Source organism: Echinops telfairi, unplaced genomic scaffold, assembly GCF_000313985.2.
Source record: "Echinops telfairi isolate 266 unplaced genomic scaffold, ASM31398v2 ScPeMD7_7427;HRSCAF=8465, whole genome shotgun sequence".
Classification (NCBI taxonomy): Eukaryota; Metazoa; Chordata; class Mammalia; order Afrosoricida; family Tenrecidae; genus Echinops; species Echinops telfairi.
In genome coordinates, this window is record NW_022111327.1 from 12,134,908 (window position 1) to 12,161,352 (window position 26,445).

The 26,445-nt window shown below is 38.1% G+C and overlaps 1 protein-coding gene across 1 annotated transcript; it reads right to left on the bottom strand.

Moving 5' to 3' along the window:
- Positions 1-3,951: 3,951 nt before the first annotated feature.
- IL13RA2 (interleukin 13 receptor subunit alpha 2) lies at positions 3,952-26,445 on the bottom strand. Its single transcript, XM_004710107.2, has 10 exons — positions 26,373-26,445; positions 25,176-25,302; positions 21,560-21,711; positions 20,081-20,234; positions 19,392-19,512; positions 12,713-12,897; positions 11,456-11,601; positions 8,080-8,224; positions 4,795-4,910; positions 3,952-4,073 (listed from the first exon to the last, which is right to left on the bottom strand). The coding sequence occupies exons 1-10, from the start codon at positions 26,379-26,381 to the stop codon at positions 4,023-4,025; spliced, it is 1,206 nt and encodes a 401-aa protein (XP_004710164.2). The 5' UTR covers positions 26,382-26,445; the 3' UTR covers positions 3,952-4,022.

Here is a 26,445-nt window from a genome sequence, read left to right on the forward strand (position 1 = left end):
TGGAAACGCAGGGAATCTAGGACAGATGAACCCCTCATGACCAGCGGTGACAGTGGCGATACCGGGAGGGAAGGGAGGGTAGAAAGGGGGAATCAATCACAAGGATCTACATATAACCTCCTCTCTGGGGATGGGCAACAGAAGGGTGGGTGAAGGGAGACGCCGGGCAGTGTAAGATAAGATATAATAATAATTTATAAGTGATTAAGGGTTCATGAGGGAAGGGCGAGTGGGGATGGAGGGGGAGAGGGAAAAAGGAAAGTGAGCTAATTCCAGGAACCCAAGAGGAAAGCGAATTTTGAAAATGATGAGGGCAACAAATGTATAAGTGTGCTTTACACAATTGATGTATGTACTGTGATGAATTGTATGAGCCCCAATGAAATGATTTTTAAAAATCATTAAGAATTTTAATAGTGCAATAGATTGAGCTACATGTGAAACTCTTACAAGCGTCGATCTTGCATGACTACACAGGTTGCACAGCGGTGAAACCATCCCTGCTGGCTTTCACACTGTGCAGGTCCTTGTGTAGCTTTGCTGTGTCTGATGTTCTCTTTTAGTTGCTCAATCTTAGGATGGTTTCAAAGCTGGGACTGGGATCAACTCCAGGTGGCAGGAGTCAGATGAGAAGAGGTATAGGGCATGGGGAGATCAACTCAGGCTTGGCACTGTTTGTATGCCAAGCGTTTGAGAAATATCCTGAATCTTAACATGTCTTCTAGTGCAAAATAACAGCGTTCAAAAATTTCGAGTACATAAATTTTGAGGTCACATTATTGAACAACTAATAAGCCTATATAAACATATAGCATGGCAGGCATTCTAGGGGTTCTTTTGCAAAGTCCAACTCTGTTCACGTTTGGTACCATTTGTTTATCATATCTACTTGAATGGAGTAATTATGCGTGAGATTTCTATGTTTATGGTGGCTATTACAGAAATATTTTCATTTCAAGGCTTGTTAGGCATGTTCTGAACAGAACAATTCAAGTCTTCAAGACCCACCTCAGCCTCCTAAGATAGAGTTCACTGCCATGTCTCTCCCCAGCCTTGACTAATCTCCTCCTGTGTTAGTCTGTGTTGACTAGAAAAACAAATTCATAGACCTTATATGTGAATAAGAAAGAGCTTCATATACAAGAGCAGTTGAATATCGAGAAAATATCCCAGCCCAGTCTAGAAGTCTGGTATTAGCCCACATGTCCAATATCAATCAATAAAGTTCTCTTCAGACTCACAAAACTCATGCCATCGCAGGAAGATCACAGGCCAGTGGGTAGAAGGTCTTGTGGATCCAGTGATGGTGTAAACATCTCAGCGCTGGCAGGGGTCACCATCAATGTAGTTCCATGTGTCTTGTCAACCAGAAAGTCTCTCAGGGAGTGTGTCTGTCTCCTGCCTCCAGTGAACTATTTATCTCCTTAGCGCTTCCGAATGAGGTCATCAAGCTGCGACCTGATCGACAGACTAAACTCTACCCCTTCACTCTTAATTCTCAAATTGACAACAGATTATGTAACTACTACACCTCCATATTCCATTCTCCTCCCCAAATCCCTCAACATACTAAGAAGAATTTAGCAAGCCAAATTTGGATGGCAATTAAAAAATTGTATCATCTTAATTCATGTGGGTCTGTGAATCCAGGATTTGTGATGTGCTAAATAATATTAAGTAAGATTTGGTCCCAACTAAAACATGACCTATTGTTCCCTGCGTTTAAAATAACTGCCAATTTGATGAAAGGTTGGATATGCTCTTAAAAGGCATCTTACTAAATTAAATAGCTTGTCCCTTACGGTACCCAAAACAAAATATATCACACCATGTGGAAGTAGGAAATGTTGGCTGCCAACAAGTGGGGGAAACTTCCAAGCTTTAATTGTACAGTTTGTGACTTCTGATTTTCAAATATATGATCCCTATACATATCATTACTTTCAGCCTTTTCAGCACTCATTGCTTCCAGTGTTTTCTTCCATGAAATGTAAAAGGCTCATTAGGACTATGAATGTACTTAAAGTTCTCATTTTCAATTAATCCTCTCAATGGGTTACTTCTAAAGCCAAATAATAATTTAAACAAACTAGAATCCCTTCTTCCAGGATTTATGGCTTGGTAAAAATTACAAAATTACATTGTTTTAATTATTATTTTTAAATGCTTTTATTGGGGGCTCTTACATCTCCTATCACAATCCATACATTCATCCAGTGTGTCAAGCACATTTGCACATATGCCACCATCAACATTTTCAAAGCATTCTCTTCCCACTTGAGCCCCTGATGTTAGCAACCCATCTCTTCCCCTTCCCTCCCCCGCCCACCCTCTCTCACGAACCCTTGATAAGTTATAGATTATTACTTCCACATCTTACATCGTCTCCATCATCCCTCACCCACTTTTCCGCTATGTGTCCCTCTAGGAGGGGGTTCTACATTGATCCTTGTGACCGATCCCCCTCTCTCCCCTCGTCATACCCTAATCCTACTGGTATCTCTACTCTCATTGTTGGCCCTGAGGGGTTTAGCTATTCTGGATTCCCTGTGTTGTGGGCTCTTAACTGTAGCAGTGTGCATGCTCTGGTCTGGACATTGGGCCTCGATTCAATTACTCCCTTAACACAAGAACACTTTGTTCTAACAATCCGGCATTCTGTGATGCTAACCTTCCCAATATGACTGTTGGAAACAAAATGGGTGAATAAGCAAATGTGGCGAAGAAAGCTGATGGTGCCCAGCTATCAAAAGCTATAGCATCTGGGGTCTTAAAGGCTTAAAGATAAACAAGCAGCCATCTAGCTCAGAATCAACAAAGCCCACATGGAAGAAGCACACCAGCCTGTGTGAACATTGTTTTATTGTTATAGTCTGTCCCACCCTAAGTAGAGCCCACTCCTTCTGATTAGGATAATGCATTGTTCCCCTGAAAGACACCTAAGGTCAAGCCAACTCAGGGACTACCAAGGTTAGGGTGCCATCTTGATTCTATAGCAGTGATTCTCAACCTGTGGATCGCGACCCCTTTGGGGTCAAACGACCCTTTCACAGGGGTTGCCTAAGAGCATCAGAAAACACATATTTCTGATGGTCTTAGGAACCAAGACACTGCTCCTCTGTCCATTTCCAGGCGGGTCTCTCCACATGCAGATATGCGGATCTGGTGAGAAAGTAGCTATCTCAACCTTCGCACTGATGTTGGCTTTTTACACATCCTGTCGCAAATTGTAGCAATGTAGTTTACTGTTATTATATTAAGACTGTTATTCATGCTACACCATGCTTCAAGACAAAATTTCATTTATTTGTAATTAGAAATAAATATTTCACAATATATAATTGCATATTGCTTTGGGATTAATCACTACACTTTAATTATGTTCAATTTGTAGCAATGAAAATACATCCTGCACATCAGATATTTACATTACAATTCATAACAGTAGCAAAATTATAATTATGAAGTAGCAACGAAAATACTTTTATGGTTGGGGGGTTACCACCACATGAAGAACTGTATGAAAGGTTGGCGGCATGAGGAAGGTTGAGAACCACTGCCCTAGAGCCTGTCCATCTTGTTATGTATGTGCATTCCTGTCATATGTATGCCTCTAGTGCAACCTCTTCTTGTCACATATCTGGTGACCTGCAATTAGGGGGGACCGCACGCCCCCTGAGTGTATATAAGTCTTGGTTGGAAATATATTCCCTCTCTCTGTGTGGATCTGGCTCCTGAAGTCATGATGGTCCTGGAGGTGAGCATTCGCATGCTTTATCTTGTCTCATGCCTCTTTACTGTTATCCCTCAATTACACAACCACCCCTTGATTGCAGAGGCTGGTACCCCACAACCCATTAATTGAATCTCACAAATTCCATACTAGGTAAGGGGTGAAGTACTCGAAAACCTATTTAAATATAGCGACGATTTAAAACAAAATAAGATCTATTTAACATTTTGAGGAAAATTCATTTAATGACTCTATTTGACAAGTAGCCATATGAATAGAAGTTGGTGGATCAGCAGCACGTTTCTTGCTGAGTAAAAACTTCTTTGTTCGAATTAAGAATCTGAAATTAAGAAAGTGCTCCATTAATAACAGATCATCATTAATAACACTAACTTTTTCACTGAGGATAGCAATTAAGAAATATGGGCAAAAAGTACTCAGCAGAGAAATAAAGTTGAAGCATTTCATAGGCATTCACATTTGTATCCCTAATAAAAGTTATTTTTCTCTAAGTTATAACTCCCTCAAGCCCACAAACCCATAATGATTGCCACATCTTTTGAAATTCTATAACACTACTTCTATCCCTTAAATAGTAATCATCTAAAATCATTCTATAACGCAGGTTCTATTTTGTATATGTCTCCTCTTTTCCTCCCTCATCTAGCAGATGAGCTCCTGGAGGATAGATAATACACTTTGGGATTTTGTTTGTCATCTTTCACCTATGGCACCGTAGAACTATGGGCCAGTCCGTGTCCATTTCAAGCCACTCTGCTTTCGCCCAATCATACTTTTCTCCTGTAACTCTGTCTTTCTTTTTACTCTCTCCTAATCTAGAACCTGTATTTCCAGTTCTAAAGTATTATTCTTCTGTTTAGAAAGAAGTAAAACCACCCCAACATGCAGGCTTCATTTTAAATTAGGTGCTTCTGAAGACCTCATCCTAACCTAAACAATAACAATGGTACATCCACAGTGTGTTGCCATAGGCTAAAGGCAAAACAGTTTTGTTTATCGACTTAGTGTCAGACTAGCTGGTAGGCTGTCACGCAACTTACCGTTTTAAGTAAAGCTTGTCGATTATACAAAAACAGTAAAAGTGTCGACAAAAGAAATAGTGAGGCAAAACCCAATGGTAACATGGAATATGCCCAAGTTTCCTTCCATCTGTTATCTAGGATTAAAAATAACACAAAAGGGGAAAGGATTAGAGATTGATAATTCTTTTTGAAATGGAATGATTAGATGAATAATCTCCTAGGAACTGATGGAGAGTAGTTGCCAGTGTAGTGGTACCGTGGGTGTGCTTGAGGATAGCATCCCTTTCTTTTTGTACTTATAATATAAAATAACTACTTGATTGAACGGTGGCATTTGCTCTTGTCACAGAAAAAAAAAACAAGTCCCAAACACAATTCTTATTTTCTGATATGATTTTATTTAAAATAGCATTTGTGATTTTTTTTCAGTCATTTAAAAATAGAATCCCGGTGATTAGATAAACATGCCCTGTGTGTCTCTTTAACTATCAACAACTCAAATGTTTAGCTTATTTTATATGCTGCTGTAGGAGTCCTGGGGGCGTGATGGTTCCACCCCGGATTGATAACTGTGAGGTCAGCAGTTCAAAACCACCAGCTGCTCCATGGGAGAAAGATGAGGTTTTCTCCTCCTGTAAAGAGTTACAGTCTTAGAACCCACAGGGGCAGTTCTCCACTGCCCTCTAGGGTTGCCATGAATCAGAGTTAACTTGATGGACATCAGTTGGTTTTGGTTTTGAGTAGTCAGCAAAAGAGGGTCTTCAAGGAATGTCTGTTCTGAGTAATGGAGCTGGTCTTTAAAGGTTACTTTTAAAAGTTGTCTTACATTTCAGAGACTAAGAGAGATGATTGGGTTTTAATGGTTTTGCTGAATAGCAAGAAATGAGCAATCAGCCATCATCAAACGATCCTTAAAAGTGGCCAAAGTTCGTTCTTCCCAAACTTCTATTATCCACTTACATTGGAGTAATAATAATAATAAAGTTGTCTTCAATTCAATTCCAATTCAGATCATTTTAAATAATTCTACACTTAGACCCATGCTCCAAACTTTCCTTCCACTCTCCCATCTATATCCATTTCCCTTGAGATGATTATGCTCTCCTACAAACTTATCAAACTCAGGTGTTCAAATCAGTCACAAATTTGCAATGATATAATCCAAAGGAGTGACTAAGAATATAAATTTTCTGCCATCATAAATAACAGTCAAAAGTCAGGGGGCTCCTTTCCTAAGGTTGTGCAAATCAGACATAGGTAGCCATTGGCTTTCTAATGCAGTGGAGTCAATTCTAATGGAGATTTTTTTTAATTTCCCAAAACACCATTGTCCTATTTTTCTATAACTTAAATGATACAATTAAAAATGTCCGAGAGAACCAAGAGCATATACAACTCTTGAAAAGTTAGTTCCTAATCTCAAACTCCTTAAGATTGTATTGAGATGCAATCAGGGCAAAAGAACATCAGCCACCAATGTCATTATTAAAATGGTATATAACACAAATAAAGGGATGTATTTTTTTAAATGGGTATATTTTGAAGACATGACTAAAAACTCACGAAGGATATTTTCATCTTATCTACTTTAAACTATGTATTGACTTATAACATTGGGAAAGGAAATTACTTTCCCAATATCAGTTCCAAAATATCTCCAGGTTTTTTTTTGTTTGTTTGATTTTTAATAGGGGAAAAGAGAAAACTTAAAAGCAGTGTTTCTTGATTTTGTATATCTCTTGGTCATTTTGAGTTCTTTGCCTATCTCCTTTAGTTATTATATATTTGACTTATTTGTTTATTGTCTCTACCCAACCCAGGAATAAAATATTATCTCCATGTGGCTAGAGATTTCTCCACCACATATGGTCAATGTCTGACAAGAGTTTAATTTATAGTAGACGCTTAATAAATATTTGATGAATGAAATGGAACATTAATGCCACTGTAGTCCTAGGGAGATAACAGTGCAAAAGGAATTCTATTGTAAAACTCCATGAAAGAAGAATGACTGATAAAAATGCCAGTATCTGCTTGTATCACATCTGTATTTAATAACTGCATCTACATATAAACCTGAAAGATCCATACAGAATTGATTTCCTTACATTTTGAACAAATGTTCATCTTTTCCATGGTTAAAGTTAATAGTGCTATGAAGAACGGTCATATTTTCCCTCATTCTCTAGGCTTTTTAGCTTATGAATGCTTTTCATTGTAAGTCACATTAAATCACTATTGGAAGTAAATGGAATATGTATTTCAAAACCTATGGCACCATAATTAGAAAAATATTCCTTAGGCAGAAAACTAGATACTCAAACACAAATGAATTCTGACCAATTCCTGCTTGAAGTAAAGATGTGTTTTCTTGAAAACTGAAAGTAAAAAATAATGATTAAAAATCTTTAGTCCAAGACTAAGGAGAGATTAGTATCAGAGCCTCAATTGTGAGAATCCGGTGTGCAGAAGGCTCTGGATGGCAGTGGGAACCCGAGATTCATTTGCCTCTGGTGGACTCCCTCTATCCACAATTGAGGGATGTGAGGAAAGGGGTCACTAAACAATGCTGGGGAGAGATAAGTATAGATTAAAGGTGTAAATCTGACCCGAACAGTTAAAACTTTTGTCAGTAGGTCCTCTCTATAATGCAGGCCGGACCTGATCTGGTTTCCAACTTTTTTCTGTTTCGGTTTGCAGTATTTTGTTTTTGTTTGTACATATGAGGGTGTATTTCATACCCTCTTGAAGTTATGTTATATGCTTCTCTGTTTTTCGGTATATGAATTCCAGGATTGATAAAGTTATAGGGACAGCAAGTAAGATAAAGGTTTGGGGGTTAGGGGCATACTGTGGTGGTGCATTAAAAGGGAGATGATGTCAAGGAGGCCATGTAGAAAAACAATGTCCGGAAACAGACTGGGCTAGGAATTTTTAAAATCCTACTTGACATGACTAAACTATGGAATGACATGATATATGTGTTAAATCCCAATTAATAACAAAAAATTAAAAACTAAATCTGTATTCCAATCAAGAATAAAGTTTGGGGGGTTTGGGTTTTTTTTATCCTCTTTTTTTTTAAACTATCATAGTCTCTTTTTACCAGTCAGGAAAAACAAAAATGTTGACAACAGAACAAAACTTCGAGTTCAAACAGAATATTAGATTTTCAATAAATCTTTGATCAATGGAGATACTTGCTAATGTATCTTCCCTGTTTTTGGACTATATTCAAGAGAATTTTGATGCCCATAACTAAAGTATGTTAAGAAAATGAATTTTTTTATCATTATATCATACCTCTCCAGCATTTTTCTTCAGTCCACTCACTCCAAATTCCATCATCTGAGCAAAACATATTCACTTTGCTTCTTACTGAAATGCATATTTGATGGCTTTTATTTGACATTCTCTTGGTGAATATTTCATTATCAACTGTGCAAGACTGAAAGCCAAGGAAAAATAAGCCAACATCATTTGATCTAATTGGAGTTAGAGAGTTAACATTTGATTTGTCACTTTCAAAGTGAGTTTTGCATCAAAAGGACCAGAAAACTCTATAGAAAACTCTAATAGTGATTATCATTTCTCTGGATGGTATTTCTCTCTCTCTCTCTCTCTTTCCCTCCTTTATTTAAAATTTTGTCTGTAATGCTAATGAATAACAGGACTTATGATACAGGGAAAAATTCATAGCTAGCCATGGTGTTGATGAAATTTCAATGTCAGGACTAACGTCAAAAGTTCCAGCTTCCATACATTGAGTTAACAAATGACGCAGCGGATCAAGTGAATATAGTTTTTTATGGAAACTTGCCCTGGTGGCATAGTGATTATGAGTTGGACTGCTATCTTCAAGGTCAGCAGTTAGAAACCATCAGCAGTAAAAAGGTGAGACTTTTTACTCCCATAAAACTTTACTGTCTCAGGACCTCAACAGAGGCGAGACTCTATGAGTCAGCATTGACTGGGAGGCAGTGAGTTTGGCACAGTAGTTCCACGTTGGGCTGCTAATTGCAAGGTCAGCAGTTGGGAAACCATCCGCTGTCACGTAGTAAAAAGAGGAGGCTCTCTGCTCCTACGAGGATTCATGGTCTCAGAAACACACACAGAAAGTTCTACTCGGTCCTATAGGGCCGTTGTGTATCAGAATGGACTTGATGGCACTGAGTTTTGATGTGGGTCATAGCGTCCATACACATACAACTGTTTGTTTTGCTTATTGTTGGGCTGGTTGGCGGGCATCAGATCTATAATAGTGTTTCAGGGCATGGCTTGAAAGTATCCCTTCAGATACATAACTATATAAAAACAAGCACACAGAAGGAATTACTTCTATTTTGCATTTTAAAGAACTTAAGACTCTTTTCCATGCAAAATAACAGCTTTCTTTGGTTGCAATTTATATTGGGAACCAGCATAATGTAGTGAGGGGCTGACGTGGAGGGGGGATCAGATCTGGATTTTAATTCTAGTTGTGTAATTTGATTGACTTCCCTGGAACTGTAATGCTATCTATATATAAAATACGTTAATTACAATCTGTGTCTTCACTACTTGCTTCTGTTGTGTGCGTTCTGGTCAATGCTGACTCATAACAACCCTATATGACATGGTAGAACTTCCCCCACAGGATTTCCTAGGCTTTAATCTTTACGGCACATAACCACCACCACTCTTTTGGTTAAAAGCTGAGCCCTTCATTTATAGAGGTCTAAATAAAGGCATGTACATATGAAATATATTTATATATGAGGATGGGGAAATAGATCTATGTGCATATATTTATAGGTTTAGTATTAAGGTAGCAGAAGGACACTGGGCTTCCACTCAAGTACTTCCTCAATGCAAGAATACTTTCTTCTATTAAATTGGCATTCTATGATGCTCACCTTCCCGACACAACCGCTGAAGACAAAGTGGGTGAATAAGCAAAAGTGGTGAAGAAAGCTGATGGAGCCCGGCTATCAAAGGATATAGCATCTGGGGTCTTAAAGGCTTGAAGGTAAACAAGTAGCTATTTAGCTCAGAAGCAACAAAGCCCACATGGAAGAAGCACACCAGCCTGTGCGATCATGAGGGTTGAAGGGATCAGGTATCAGGCATCATCAGAACAAAAAATCATATCATAGTGAATGAGGGAAGGAGTGTGGAGTGGAGACCCAAAGCCCATTTGCAGTCCACTGGGCATCCCCTTACAGAGGGGTCTCGGGGAAGAGATGAGCCAGTCAGGGTGCAATGTAGCAACAATGAAACATACAACTTTCCTCTAGTTCCTAAATGCTTCTTCCTCCCCCACTCTCATGATCCCAATTCTACATTACAAATATGGCTAGACCAAAGGATGTACACTGGTACAGATAGGAACTGGAAACACAGGAAATTCAGGGTAGATGATCCCTTCAGGATCAGTGGTGTGAGTGGCAATACTGGGAGGGTGGTGGGAGGGTGGGTTGAAAATGGGAACTGATTACAATGATCTACATGTGACCTCCTCCCTGGGGGACAGACAACAGAGAAGTGGGTGAAGGGAGACGTTGGACAGAGCAAGATATGACAAAATAATAATTTATAAATTATCAAGGGTTCATGAGGGAGGGGGGAGAGGGGAGAGAGGGAAAAATGAGCTGATGCCAGGGGTTAGGTGGGGAGCAAACATTTTGAGAATGATGAGGGCAATGAATGTACAAATGTACTTTACACAATTGATGTATGTATGGATTGTGATAAGAGTTGTATGAGCCCCTAATAAAATGATTAAAATAAATAAATGTATAAATTCCTGGGGGGAAAATGTTTTCAAGATAATCTGAATAGGATCTGGATTTCAATAAATTTTCAAAGGTCAAAAAAAACACAAAACCTTATCTGGAGAGCTCTCAGGGCTCCTTTAACCTGTCTCTGTTATTGGGTGGTGTTGCATTGATTTTCACTGTCCCATAGGGTTTCCTAGGCAGATCCTCTCTCCTGGTAGACTGGACCTGCTAACCATTATGATAGCAGCTGAGCAATTCAACATTGTGCTACAAGGGCTCATGTTACCTGTCTCTACCATGTAGAAATAAAAGCAACTCCACAGCAGTGGATTTTGGGTGTTGTTGGGTTTTTTTTGTGGTGGTGGGTTTTTTCTAACTGCTCTCTAAATTAATTGGAAACCAATGAATACAATTAACATATAACAGCATAGGGTCAAGCAGCAGCAATTGTTTATTAGATAAATGGGAATTTGTCTTGACAACCATTGCCTACTTCCCTTGTCAGTCCCTCTTCCCTTCCCTTGCCACACACACAACATATTCATAGCCCTATTAAACTCTGCTCTCATTTTTACTTGAAATAAGCTCCTCCAGAAGTGGTTTGGGGGGGGTGTTTTAATCTGCAGCTTCTTTATAAGCTAGGTTAAGCCCTTGCCAACTGCAATTTTGTGGCACAAAATTGAAAACGATGGACAAGATTATCTCTAAGGTACTATTAGAGATCATCTAAAACTGGTACAATGGCTCATACAGTCCGATTACAAGCATCTTTCTTTTATCCATGAGATTAATTGATTTTTCAGAAAGTTTAACTGACATGCATGCCTCCTGTGTATAGCAATCGATTTGGGTCCCCATATTTCCCGTTTTATTTAAAAAGCGTGCCTATGATTTTTCCCAAGTAAATGCAATATCCATACCATCCAGGTAGAATCATCTTCTCTTAGTGAAATTTCATAAATGAAGCATCTTGCTGGAATGGGTCCTCGAGGCACAGTCCATTTCAGGTTAATTGCACCAGAAGAATTCATTATAAGCAAAAAGTAGTGTGGTGGCAAAGGTTTAACTAAAAAGCAAAAGGAAATAATAAAAAATATAACAACATGAGGGTTGTTAGCCTTTAGCAGAAGTTCTTATCATAAGCTGGGCACCTAGTAACAGATGTTTCCAGGGCTAAACTAGATGGCTCGACTATTTCCTATGTTGCCCAATCAAATCAAATTTGTTTGCCAACATATAAGTTTCATGAGAACCTTAGTTTTCGTGGGAACTCATGCTTTGATAAGTCACATATTGGCAAATATTAAAGGAAAAAGTTAGATTTTAGAAGCCTTAAATCATTACAGTCCCTACTACCACGATATACAACCTGTTTTGTAGCATGAAGAACCACAACCAGAACAAGGAATACTTAAAAAAAATCTTGTTAGTTTAAATCAAGTCAAATGATGGAACTCATGGCACCTCCATTCGGGAAAAGACCTGCTCCACAGGGTTTTCACGGATGTGAACTTTCAGAAGCAGATCACCACTCCTGTCTTCCTAGGCATCTTTAAATAGGCTCACACCATCAACCTATACAGGCACCACTTGGTCATTTCGTAGCTAACTTATTCTTTTTGTGGGTGTGCTTACAATGTGTCAAGCACTGAACCACTGATGTTACATCATAAGTGAATTCATGTCTCACATCAAACCTAAGAAATAGTCTTGCATCATCCTCATTTTAGTGATAAAGATATTGAAGCAGATGTTCCATAACTTGTCCAAGGTCACACAGCTAGAAAGTAATAGAACCAAGAACCAGACTTGGTGTTGGCTGATTCTGGAACTCTTAGAACTGAGAACGCAGACTCAGAAAATATATAGTCATTTGCTTTCTGAGGACTGGGAATATGTGATGCCACCATTAATCCATCACAACACTACATAAAAGTGCTGTGTAGCAGGCCAATTTTATTGATGCTGGGAAATTGTGAGTGCTAAATAAAAATAGCATTTTATCCTTCATTTAGTTCCTTCTGTTCCATATTTTCATATTGAATGCAAGCTTCCCAGGGTACTCTGCTGGTCCTAATTGCCCGGCCTTTGCATTTCTTTAGTAATCTCTCCTGTCATGTGGGGATAAGGGGTCTAGACTAGATACTACATATTTGAAATTATTTTGTTTATATCACCTATATTTTGAAGCTGAAAAATGAAATAGTTGGACATGATGGACATAGATTCCGATGATCCATTAACACATATATAGAAATCTTTATAGTCTGCTGACTCCAACGAAGGAAACCTGCATCCAATATTTGTCCCATTAGCCTTCAAATATTCAGCACACTCAGCTGCTTGGTCTAAGCCATCATACCTGTGGGGAAAAAATGCTAAGAATTATATTGAAGAGTATCATCTAGTATCAGAGTGTTTATATTTTCAAGTACATTAAGATAGGAAACTAATGAAAAGATCATTCAATGACATTCAATATTTATGATGTGATGTGTCAAACCCTGTGCTACCTGTCAGGGACACAAAAGTAAGAACAGCAGGCACAGTCTATGACACGCGGGCGGAGCTTACCTCCTATGGGAGTCTTCACAGGATTGCCACGACATGGACAAGGTTTGTGAATCAAAGAATAGCATGTCTATTAAGGAAGCCTGGGTTCATACAAACAATTTTAGGTGGGAACACGTGTTTTATACTGCCCGAGAGAGCTAGTTTAAAACATAAAATCAGATTGAAAATTAAACTTGTAAAATATTGTTAGTTAATAGAAGAAAAATGCTGGGAGGATACACACATTAATAGATAAACCTCGGGTCACCAACAGGAAGGGAAGCAAAAGGAGAGGGGAGGGGAGGGGAAGGGTGGGGAAAAGGAAAAGAAGACAGGAAGTTGTGTGGTAAGTACATTTCCCCATTCTTTTGGATAAGAAATGTTTACATAACTTTGTAAATTAACCTCTTTCCAGTAAGAGAACTATTAGGAATGAAGGGGATTTCCCTTCAGATTCACAAAACAACAAACGCCTGCTCTGTTTCCCTAAGGAACCCTTGCCAATGCAAAATGTAATATTAGCTGTGAAAGCAGCCAGGAAGTTACCTCCTCTGAAATGTGACCAATATAGCAGTTGATACGGTGCTGAAAAGAATATTCAGACTATTCAATTTATGTTATCAAGGATTTTTCTTTAGGCAGAGTATTCAAAATTATAATCTCTTGGCTCCTTCACTTGATTTGAGTTTGAGAAGCTTGAAGTCCACCCTCGACTTTACACAGTTGTCTTATGAGACAGTGGGAAACTTCCTGGCACCATTCTTTTCTGCTCTCTAAAATGGGAATCATGGATCTCTCACTATACTACTAACATGACAGCAAAATTCCCTTATGTTAAACATGAACTAGAAGGCACAAGAGGATTGGGACCTGGTCTCATTCACATTTGGATTCTTGCTATTGAGAATATTGCCTGGCATTTTACTCACTCACTCACTCACTCACTCACTCACTCACTCACTCACTCACTCACTCACTGCCACCGAGTTGATTCCCACTCATAGAACAGAAGACAATTGTTCCTCTGAGTTTCTTAGGTTACAAATTTTTATGGGAGCAGAGAAAACCACAAAACAAAACTCACTGCCATCGAGTCCATGCAGACTCATAGCAACTCCCTGTGGGTTTCTGAGTCCATAACTGTTTACAGAGTAGAAAACCCAGTCTTTCTCCCATGAAGCTGCTGGTGGTTTTGAACTGTCAACCATGCAAATCGCAGCTCCACTCTTGACCACTGCACCACCGGGCTCTTTTACAAGCCTCGTATTTCTCCCCTAGAAGGAATGGTGGTTTCAAACTGCTGGCCTTGTGTTTTAGTACCCCAACAGAAGCTTAAAATTTGTTGAATGGATGAATAAGTTAATTCGATCTAATGACTTTAAGAATTTACCAACCAAATCCAGATGAGGAAACTCAGACCCTAAAAAATGAAATTATTTGCCTAAGCTGACCCACTTAAATGATGTCAGATCAAAGACTAGAACCCAGTTTACAGGGGTTCATTTATTGCTCATACATTATGATTTTCAGGAGAAAGATGTCATGATAATTTAAGGCAAAAAGTTAAATTTAAAAAAGGTACAAATCCAAGAGGTTCTTGTTAGATGCCATCAAGTTGGGTCTGAGTCATACTAATCAAGTGCACAACAGATTGACATTTTGCCAAGTCCTACATCATTCCCATGTTATGTTTGAGCCCCTTGTTGCAGCCACTGTATCCATCTGTCTTGTTTCTTGAAGTCTTCCTCTTTTTCATTGACCGTCTACTTTTCCAGACATGATGTCCTTTTCCAGGGAATAGTTTCTTCTAATAACATGTCCTAACTTACTTGACACAGTTTCATCATCCTGGCTTCTAAGGAGCAGTCTGACTCTATATCTTCCAAGACAGATTTGTTTGTTCTTTTGGCAATCCACGGCACTTTCAGTATTCTTCGCCAACAACACGATTTAAATACATCAAATTTTCTCCAGTCTCCCTTATTCATTGTCCAAGTTTCCACATGCATCAGAGCAATAAGAAATAGGATGGCTTGGGTCAGATGCACCCTGAAACTTGAACTAATATCTCTGTGCTTCAATACTTTAAAGAGGTCTTATGTAGATTTTCCCAATGCAATATGTTGTATACCGGTAATTTCTTGACCGTTGCTTCTATGATCATTGATTATGGAACCAAGCAAAATGAAGTCTCTGACAAATCCATTTTTTCTCCATTAATCATGATGTTGTCTACTGGGCCAGTTGTGGGGATTGTGCTTTTCTTTGCATTGGGTTACAATACATACTGAAGGCTACAGCCCTTGATTTTCATCAGGAATTGCTTCACGTCCTCGTTTTCAGCAAGCAAAGTTGTTTCATCTGCATACCTCAGGTTGTTCATAAACCTTGTTCCAATTCTTCTTCATATAGTCCAGTTCATTAGAATATTTGCTCTGCATACAGATTGACTTAAATATGGTGAGAGGATACAACCCTGACACATACCTTTCCTGATTTAAATCACGCAATACTCCCCTGTGCACTTCTTTGTCTATGTACAGCTTCTGCATGAACAAAATTAACTAAGTGTTCTGGAATGATAAATCTTCACATATCACTCATGGCTTGTTGTGAAACACATAGTTGGATGTCTTTGCACTATCAATAAAAGACAGGTAAACATCTTTCTGCTATTCTCTCCTTTCAGCCAAGATTCATGTGAGGTCAGCAAGGATATTCATCTGTCATATCCTCTCCTGAATTTATTTAGCATTCTGGCAACTACTTGTTAATGTACTGCTCTAGCTATTTTTAAAATCATCTTCAGCAAAATTTTACTTGCATGTGATATTGATATGGTTCAATACATTCTACATTCTGTTTGATCATGTCTTTGGAATGGGTGCACATATGGATCTCTTCCCATCAATATGCCAATTTTTTTGGCATAAACTAGTGAATACTTCTGCTTCATCAACTTGTTGAAACATTTTCTTTGGTATTCCATAAATTCCTAGAGCCTGATTTTGCGCCAATGGCTTCACTGCATCTGGACTTCATCCTTCTATATAATCAATTTTTGATCATATGCTACCTCTAGAAGTGGGTGAATGTTGGCCAGTTGTTTTGGGTACACTCATTCTGTGTATTCCTTCTAATTCCATTCGATGGAAGAATTGAATGCAGAAAAGAAGTAAAGAAAATGAAGACTTTTACCAATATCTGAATTCTGAAATTGATCAAGCATGCAATCAAGATGCATTGGTAATTATTGGCAATTGGAATGCAAAAAAATGGAAACAAAGAAGAAGGATCGGTAGTTAGTTGGTAAATATGGTCTTGGTGATAGAAACTACACTGAAGATTGCATGAGAGAATTTTGCAAAGCCAACACTTTTTCACCAACGATACCGTTTTTCATTCAACACAAATGGTAATTATACAAATGAACCTCTCCAGATGGAAAACATAGAAATCAAATCAATTACATCTATGGGAAGAGACATTAGAAAAGCTCAATATCAGCACTGAAACCAGGACAACAACTGATTGCGAAACAGATAACTAATTACTCATATGTAAGTTCAGAGTGAAGTTGAAGAAATTTAAAACAAGTCTACATGAGTCAATATATAGCCTTGAGTATATCTCACTTGAATTTTGAGAAGATATCAAGATTATATGTGATGCATTGAACATTAATGACAGGACACTTGACATGTATGAAGATGTCAGGAGCTTCATACATAAAGAAAACAAATGGTCATTAATGATACACAAAATTCAAGAGAGATAACCCTCCTCAGAAACAGTAAGTGGAATAATGACACCCTGAGGATACAAAAAGAGAGGGGGAGGAAAAGGGGAAGGGGAAATTGATAGCAATGATGACTGTATAACCCCATTGGAAGGGAACAAATGTTAGAATTTTAGGTGAATGGATACATGGGATGGTGTAAGTTATGGCAAACGAAAAAAAATGATATGTTAAGGGCTTGGGGATGGTAGGGTGGAGGAGATAGGCCATAAAGGGGAGCTGATATCAAGGAGTTTAAGAAGACAGAAAATATATTGAAAATGATGATGGGAGCAACTGTATAATTATGTTTGATCTATTGGAATAAAGATTGTAATATATATATAAGAATTCCCAATAAAACGTTAAAATTAAAAAAAAACAGGAAAGAAAGAAAAGATCAAAGTGGATGTCAAAAGAGACTTGTAGACAGCTAAGGTAAATGGAAGAAATGGGGACCTAATGAGCTGAACAGAAATTTCAAAGGGCAGCTCAAGAAGACAAAGCCGGATATTACAATGAGAAGTGCAAAAACCTAAAGCTATAAAACAAAAATGGAGAACAGACTCAACATATCTTATACTAAAACATGAGAACAATTTCAAGCCTTGAGTTGCAATATTGAAAGATTTTAAGGGCAAAATATTGAATGATTCAGGAAGCATCAAAAGAAGATGGGAAGAATTCACAGTCACTGTACCCAAAGGAAATAGTTGACACTCAAACATTTCAATAGGTAGAATCTGATTGAGAACTAACGATATTGAAGGAAGTATTCCAAGCTGCACTAAAGGTATTGGCTAATAAACAAGGCTCCCGGAATTGATGGAATACCAATTGAAAGGTTTCAACAAGCTGATGAAACACTGGAAGCACTCACTCATCTATGTGAAGAAATTTGGAAGATAGTTACCTGCCCAACTGACTGGAAGAGAACCATATTTATACCCATTCAAAAGAAAGGTGAGCTAACAGATTGCTCAAATTATATAACATTATCATTAATATCACATTCAAGTAAAATTTTTCTGGAAGTCATCCAGCAACAGTTGCAGCAGTACAGGCCAGATTCAGAAGGGGATAGAACAAGTTATATCATTGCTGATGCTTGATGGATCTTGGCTGAAAGCAGAGAATACAAGAAAGATTTTTGCTTGTGACATATTTGTTTGGTTTTGTTTTCAAAGATGCTTGTGACTTATTAATTATGTCAAGGCATTCGACTGTGTCAATCATAACAAACTGTGATACTCTTAAGAAGAATCAGAATTTCAGAACACTTCATTATGCGCACGTGGAGCCTATACATGGATCAAGAAGCAGTTGTGCAAACTGAACAGGGAAATACTGCATGTCTTAAAATCAAGAAAAGTGTACATCAGGTTTGTATCCTCTCACCACACTTATTCAATTTGTATGCCGAGAAAAGAATCAGGGGAGCTGGATTCTATGAAGAAGAATGAGGCATCAGAAGAGGAGGAAGTCTTATTAACAACCTGTGGGGTAGGCTCCCTGGCTGCTAAGGGGAAGAGTACTGTAGACTCCTTCCCCAACCTCTCTGCTGTGTGGCAGTAAAATGCCTATTGATCGTGTCTACATGGCTCTTCACTGAGATTGAGTCCTAGTTCAGTTGCTCGGCCCTGCTACTTGGGCCCAGTCCTCAGTTTGAAGATACCTGTGCTAAGTCCCTTTTCCAGATCAGTACACTAAAGGAGTGATGTGCAGTAAAAAAACCCTGTGATATGCAGATGGAACAACCTTGCTGGCTGAAAGTGAGGGGGACTTGAAGCACTTACTGATGAAGACCAAGTATTGCAGCCTTCAGTATGGAATACATCTCAATGTAAAGAAAACCCAAAGCCTCACAGCAGGGACAATGAGTAACATCAAGATAAACGGGAAAAAAATGTTGGATTGTCAAGGATAAGACCTCTTTAAAGTGCTGCATAAGACCTCTTTAAAGTGCTGAAAAGCTGGGATCACACTTTGCGGACAAAGGTGTGCCTCACCCAAGCCATATTATTTTCAATCACCTCATTTACATGTGAAAATTGGGCATTGAGTAAAGTGGTCAAAAGAAGAAACAATGCATTTGGATTATGGTGCTCATGAAAAATATTGAAAGTACCATAGGCTGCCAAAAGAACAAAGGCAAGGATGGTGAGATTTCATCTCATAAATTTTGGACATGTTGCCAGGGAAGACCAGTCTTCCAAGGTGCTTCAAGTTCAAGGTGGACTTGAACTTCCAAATTTTCAATTAATAACTAAACATTAACTGTGTGCACCAGTTAGGAACTCCATTTAAAGAATACAAAAGTTAATCCTGATATCCATTATCAGAGAGTACTTCCAGTAGCTGTAGTCTGAACTCACATAGAGAATCTCCAATATTTACAAACAACCACCATCTCAAATACAACTCTGGTAATCAATTAAATTTAGTTAAAATGAAGTTACTCATATTGTGGATTAATTTGGATGGATTCTTCCTTAATATTCAAATCTAGTTATAAAAATACTTACCAGTAAAATAAATAGTAATTGGTATCCAAAGGGATATTCACGCCAGGTTTCCAGGAGCAGGATAAATATTGCCAGTTGTTATATACACAATCCATATCCTGAATTCTAGTTGCCACATTTCCTAAGGAATGAAAGAACTGTAAATATTTGAAAGGCTTGATGATGAATAATTTGGAAAATCACTATATAAATTTATCTCATTTTCTTTGACCTCTCTATTCCATTTAAGAACCAACATAATCAGAACTATTCCACATAAAGGTTTGTAGAAATCAATTATTTCTAAGAAGAGCCCGCATCCTCAAAAACCTTTGAGAACTCATTTTCTCTTATTAATGTAAATATAATTAAAATATTATTTAACAATCTTAGGAGTGCAGAGCAGTTAAGTAGATACATCAATATTCATTAATATGAGTCAATGACTAAGAGATGATATTAATCTAACACGATGTATATTTTACATAATTTTGCTGATTCAAAGGTTTGTCAAAGGCCAGTCACTAACAACAACAACCATAGTCACTTGCTTCTAAGATGAATTCTATTTGTGCCAAATTGCCATAGTAATTTTTGTAGGTACAGTCTGGTGGAGAAGAGTTAAGGCACCTTCTTATATGCATTCAAACTTATTCCCTGTATGAACTGTTCTAATTATAGTAAGTATAAAAACAGAACTGTCTTTTAACCTTGTGATGGTGTCCAATAAGTAGCTTCCAACCATGAACTTTGAACGTTTGATCCATTTGCGCATTGCTCTGGCAGAATTGTGCGTATCTTTGCTTCAATGCCCTTGTTAAGATCAAACCCAACTCTGTAAGAGAGCTTCTTAGTAATAATGGTCTGTTTGATAAAAAGACAAGACAAAGTCAAACTTAGAAACAGTCATGAGATGATGAAGCACATTAACAAAGCTTAAGAAATCATTAATACTCTGGAGTGTACCCAATATCTAAGACACCTTTGATTACCTGGTACAATATCCCAGATATATTTCTGGAACAGTTTACCTCCATGTATAACATAATTTCAAGACATCATTTGAACTTTAGCCTCTTATCAAGAAGGACAAAAAAAAGAACAACAACAACCAAGTCTGCATGGACAGGAAGTTGAGCTATAACCAATGAGAAATCAAATAGATGATTTTCAGAAGTTGTTGTTAGGCGATGTGGAGTTGGTCCTAACTCATATCAACAGAACAACTCACAATTGTTATGTTTGAGCCCATTATGGAAGCCTCTCTATCAATCCATATTGCTTGACAGATAATTTATGATTTTTCAAATATAATATGAACACTTCAGAAATCACATACAGTAAAAACTTAGAAGTAAATGGATTTATATTATGCCAGAGAAAAGCAAATTGTGAGTGTCTCACGGACTCCAATCGTGTATTTTTTTCTCCTGAATTCCAAATGCCTCATAAAGTGTCTGACACAAAACATGCTCAAATAAAACTGTTTCCTGAAACCGAAGAGAATTTGGGCAGTAACAGAATACTTTGCGTCACAGAACTATTCAAATTAACCTACTGTTGCATGTGTAAATCGTTAATAAATCAGCGGGCTGGCATTGAACATTTACTCATATAATTTCATGAGATCATTTGAATTTTAACTTCTCATTAGGAAGGGAAAAAACAACCAACCAACCACCAGGTGTGTGAGCGCAAAAGAAAAAGCTTCCTGGACAGGACCTTGAGCATCATGCTGTGTTTGACGGGGAAGGTACAGAGGTAAATAATGGTTTGATTAAATTTTATATTCTTTAGATGAAGTTCTAGGTGGTGCAAACACTTAATCTGCTCAGCTGGTAACTGAACACTTGGAAGTTCACGTCTACCTAGAGGCAATTTGGAATAAAATGTTTATAGTCTAGTAGCATACATAAGACCCATGTAGAAACATATTATTGTTTCAACTGTAAATCGAAGCAAAATGTGTAAGCACTCTTCAAGTCCATATTCCACGAGTAGGATCCCCCATCACATCCTTCAAACGTTAGTCTGAAAAGTGGGTAGAAGGGTAAAAACACTGGATAGGCAGGCATGGCATCTTGTTAAATCCTAATCATAGTTATTCAGACATAAGATTTGGTGTTTGACTCTGAAGTCAAGAAACACCAGAAAACTCTTCGTCACGATATTGCATGTGCTAGTCTTACCTTCCAGTCTTCACTATCATTGTTTCGGCACTTTAATTCATATTCAACTGCGCAGTCCTTAAAATCATCCAGAGTCAGTGGAGGCTTCCATTGCAAGGAGAGGTAGCCTAAATACCCAAGGTCTACTATTTCAAAATGCTGGGGAGGATTAACTGAAATAAAATAAAATGTTTTTTTTTCTGATAGTTTATCACAAAATGTTAAATCTAGATTACATCTAATTGTCCAGTTGATGAATGCATAAACGTTCACTGGAAAATAATTAAATATTACATATTCAAACATATCAAGGGTGGTTATTGAACCAAGGTGTGGTATATCCATAACTTGAACTATTCTTTGACCATCAAAATGAATGAAGCACAACCTAGTTGGACCTTGAGGATATTATTATTAGTGAAACAAGCCACAGACTGAGTGATTGTATGATTGCATTTACATGAAATGAGCAAAGTTATGGGCAAGTCCACAGAGATAAAGAGTCGATCAGTGGATGAGGAGTGATACTCATATGTACAGGGTTACATTTGAAGGTGAATAAAATGTTTGGGACCTAGATAGCGGTGATCATCACAAAACTCTGTGAATACACTAAAACCAAACCTCACCAAATTCACTGCCATCAAGTTGATGCCGACTCAAAGCAACCCTAGAGGACTGGGTAGAACTGCTCCTGTGAGTTTCTGAAACTGTAACTCTTTACAGGAGTAGATAGTCTCATCTTTCTCCCAGGGAACAGCTGGTGGTTTTGAACTGCTGACTCTGCCGTTAGGAGCCCAACTCTGACTAAACTACTAAGACCTGTAAATGTTTGTCATTGTCTCTGGGTGGACTTGAAGCACAAGCTTTTTAGCTAACTGCCTAATGTGCTAATCAATTGTTCCAATCAATTACACCACGGAATGCCCCAAACCAAAATAACTCACTGCCTTTGGGTTGATTCAGACTTATAGTAACCCTATATAGGGTTTCCGAGGATCTAGATCTTTACCGAAGTAGATAGCCATAATTTTCTCCGAGGAAGTGACTGATGAGTTTAAACCTCCCACATTGCAGTTAGTAGTCCAACCACCAGGGTTCCTTTCTAAAGAATAAACTAAATCAAACTCACTGCCATCCAGTCGATTCCAATTCACAATAACCCTCCAAGACAGAGTATAACTTTCCCTTTGGGTTTCTGGTACTTTAAATCTGTACTAGGACCAGTAGCTTCATCTTTCTCCCTCACAGCAGCTGGCGAGTTGCAACCACTGACCGAGTAGTTAGCAGCTCATGCCACCAAGGGATGCATTTTGAATTACATTGCTAAAAATCTAGATGGATGCTGCGTATTTGAACCCTTTTTAAGAACTCTCATAGGCCTAATGTGCCCTGGTTTAATGCTTCTCATAAGGCAATGTCATTAGGACAAATACTAAGTCCCATCGATGGAAGAACTTTGACACAGATTTAGCTCTGTTGTCATGCAATTCTGAATTTGGTCTATCAGTAATTACTCAGTATCTACTAGATACAACATTGTGGCGTGTACACAAAGGAATTATAATGGTTTAATAAGGCCATGAGAGCTTAAAATTTAGTTGATTTAAGAATTTGGAGAAAAGCCAAATCTTCTCGATCCACTCTGGTTAATTGAATCCTCTAGTTAACTAACAGTCTGGACTATTCCTATAGAACAGCAAACCAGGACCAGTCTTTGGAGGTTCTCAAAAAAAGAAAAAGAAAGAAAACAAAAACCAGGCAGCTCAGTGGAAAGACATCAGTAAACAGTGTGGTGTGTGTGTGTGTGTGTGTGTGTGTTGCTTTGAGGAGAAGCTGGAGGGGCTGTGGGAGGTATGAAGCCACCATCTGATGATTTAAAAAACAATGACACACACATATGTATACATATTGGTTTTTCATTTATACGTCACAAATATTCAATAAATCTACACACTTTCCCACTAGCAAATCTGAAGTACTGACTTTATCTGGCTTGTTTGCTAATAAGTTTCCTCTCACTGCTGCTCTGTTTATTTAATACTTCATTTCATAATACTTTTTGAGGTAAGGAAGAGAAACCACAGGAAAAAAATCATGGCACAAATTATTATTTCAGCCAGATCCTCTCTGTAACTCATAGAAAGGGTCCATATGGAGGATGAAATGACAGTTCTACTGCGTCATTCCTTTTAGCTAGAAATCTCTGCCAAGTGCATTGTTCTAACCATCATCTGCAATGTGAAACTCATATTCTCACGCAAACAAAACCCACTGCTATTGAATAGATTCTAACCCATAGAGACCCTCTAAGAACATCAAGCCCTGGTGGTGTAGTGGTTATGCATTGGGCTGCGATCCCCATGGTCAGCAGCTCAAAACCACCACCAGCTCCTCTGGAAAAAGGCTGAGTTTTCTACTCCTGTAAAAAGTTCTGGTCTCAGAAACCCACAGGGGGTCTGTATGAATCAGCATTGACTCAATGGCAGTGAGAAGGTGAGACAGAACTGCCTCCTAGGGTTTCCAAGACTGTAAATCCTTACAGAAGTAGATTTGTGGGTTTGAACCAAGACTTAGCCAAGCACTTTCAACTAGTATGCCACCAGAACTCTTGAAAAGCATACCACATGATTTAATAATTCAAAACAACAACAACCCCACTCGCATTGACTAGATTCTTACTCGTAGCGAGCCTACATAGAGTTTCCAAGGCTATATATTAACAGAAGCAGATAGTCTCATCTTTCTCCCACAGAACTGGCAGCAGTTCTCAAACTCGCCTTATCCATAACAGTAGCACAATGATAGTGATAAAGTAGCAACAAAAATAATTTTATGGTTGGGGGATCACCAGAACACAAGGAACTGCATTAAAGGATTGCAGCATTAGGAAGGTTGAGAACAACTGTGCTAGTGGGTTTGAGCCACCAACCTTGTTGGCAGTCCATTGCTTACCCGACAGCGCTACCAGGGTTCAATAATGCTGTAGATAATTTTTAAAATAATAATTCTATAATTATTAAAATGTTTCCCTTATATCTCTGCAGCATAAAAATCATCTAGTTGTCATAAAAATCAAGGGTGAAAAAGTATAGGCCAAAGGACTCCTCGAAACTATCATTCTGAGATCCTCTTGAAGCCTTCATCCAAATGATGCTTGGCTGTCGCTTTTGACTAAATACCAGTTTGTCTCTTAAAAAACTGAAAACACAGCACCCATGAGTAATGAACTCCTTAAAAATGTCATCTCTATGAGACTAAACAGTCAACATTGGGTACAACTAGAATGGAATGAATAATGACGGCACACTGTGAATAACATAACTGTTATGACTGTGAAATTTGTGCACAACATGGTTAAATGGGAACCTGATTTGCTGTGTACATTTTCACCTTAAACACAATAAAATTTCATATATTAAAAAATCATCCAGGGTCATTATAAACGAAAGGTTCTAGTCACTTAAGTACTAAGCCATGAGGTTTCAGATATTTGACCTATTTGTCAAAAAGGACTACACAAAATTTATATATATATATATATATATACATGAAGCTGACTGCAAAGAGCAAAGTTTTGGTGTACAGACTTCCTGAAAAACAGCTCCATTAAAATCAAGCCAGTATATTGGTTTACCTTTTAGTTCAGTAGTTGAAGAAAAAATGCAGCCAAATGTGGTGGAAAGAAGAATGGTATACAGACATCTAATATCCAAATGAAGGAAAGCCATTTCTCCACGTTTCAATACTTTGAAACCTCCACCCTAAAAGGGAAAAATATAGCAGTTGAATGTTGTTGATTCCAAGTAATCAAATGACAAACTGTGATTTCCCTTTCAAGTTTCTCTCTAACCAATTCTTTCTACCAAGAATTGGAAACCCTGTGCTCCCTTAGACCATGGAAACAGGTGTCAAGACTGAGAAGGGAGGATTCTAGACTTATCCTTCTTATAAGAGTAAAAACAAAGCTAAACCCCAAAGTCCTGCAACACCTCCACCCCACTCACACTGGCAACATCACTCACGTAATTACCAGGATCAGCTGGTTTTAAGTAGGCTTCAGCTTCAAGACTGAGCCAGACCAACTAGAATGTTCACGAGTTTACATCATCAGTCTCCATAGTAATCGTCTCCCCTAGCAACATAGAAAACAAACTGGCACATGCATATACCCTTTTGAGAAAAAGTATTTGAAAGTTATTTTACTGCTGAGAAAACTCCAAATCGACACCAAAGCCTCGAATAATTCAATGTTAAATCACCTTCTACTCTCCTAACTGTTCCACTTTTCCCCTGTTTCCTGTGTGAGTCAATACAATCCCCATCGTCCCAGCAGCCCCAAATAAGAAACTGAGGAATCTCCCTCCCTCGGTTGCCCAATCTCTCCATGATCACTTTGTTAGTTGCCCAATTCCCTGCCATTAACATTATCATCTCCTAACTTGATAGATCTGGTCCAGTCATTTCTGCTTCCAATTAATTCAGCACACCACACAGACTAGGAATGTCCGGCTTTTTATAGGACAGATCTAAACATCTCTCCCTTTCTTAAAATCACAACAGTGCCTTGCTGCCAGAAAATGTAATACTTTTTGCTAATTCTTGAAGAAAATAATATTTATACTCAAAATTGAAAGGACTTTCAAAGAAAAAGCACTGTTCCCAGTTTCAGAGCTGGTTCTTTGAGTCTATATTCCTAGAATCATGAATTTCACAGGAAGGTAAGGATTAAAAGTTACTTATTCCAACATTCAGGGACAACCTTGCTTTTCTCCTTTACAGATTACTTAAGCAGGACAGACCATTTCTCCCCGCCCCAGCCTCTCCATCTTACCTGGTCCATCTGTAATACTTGATTGTTCTAGAATTCAATTGTTACATAATCGAATCTTGGGATCAGCAGTTAG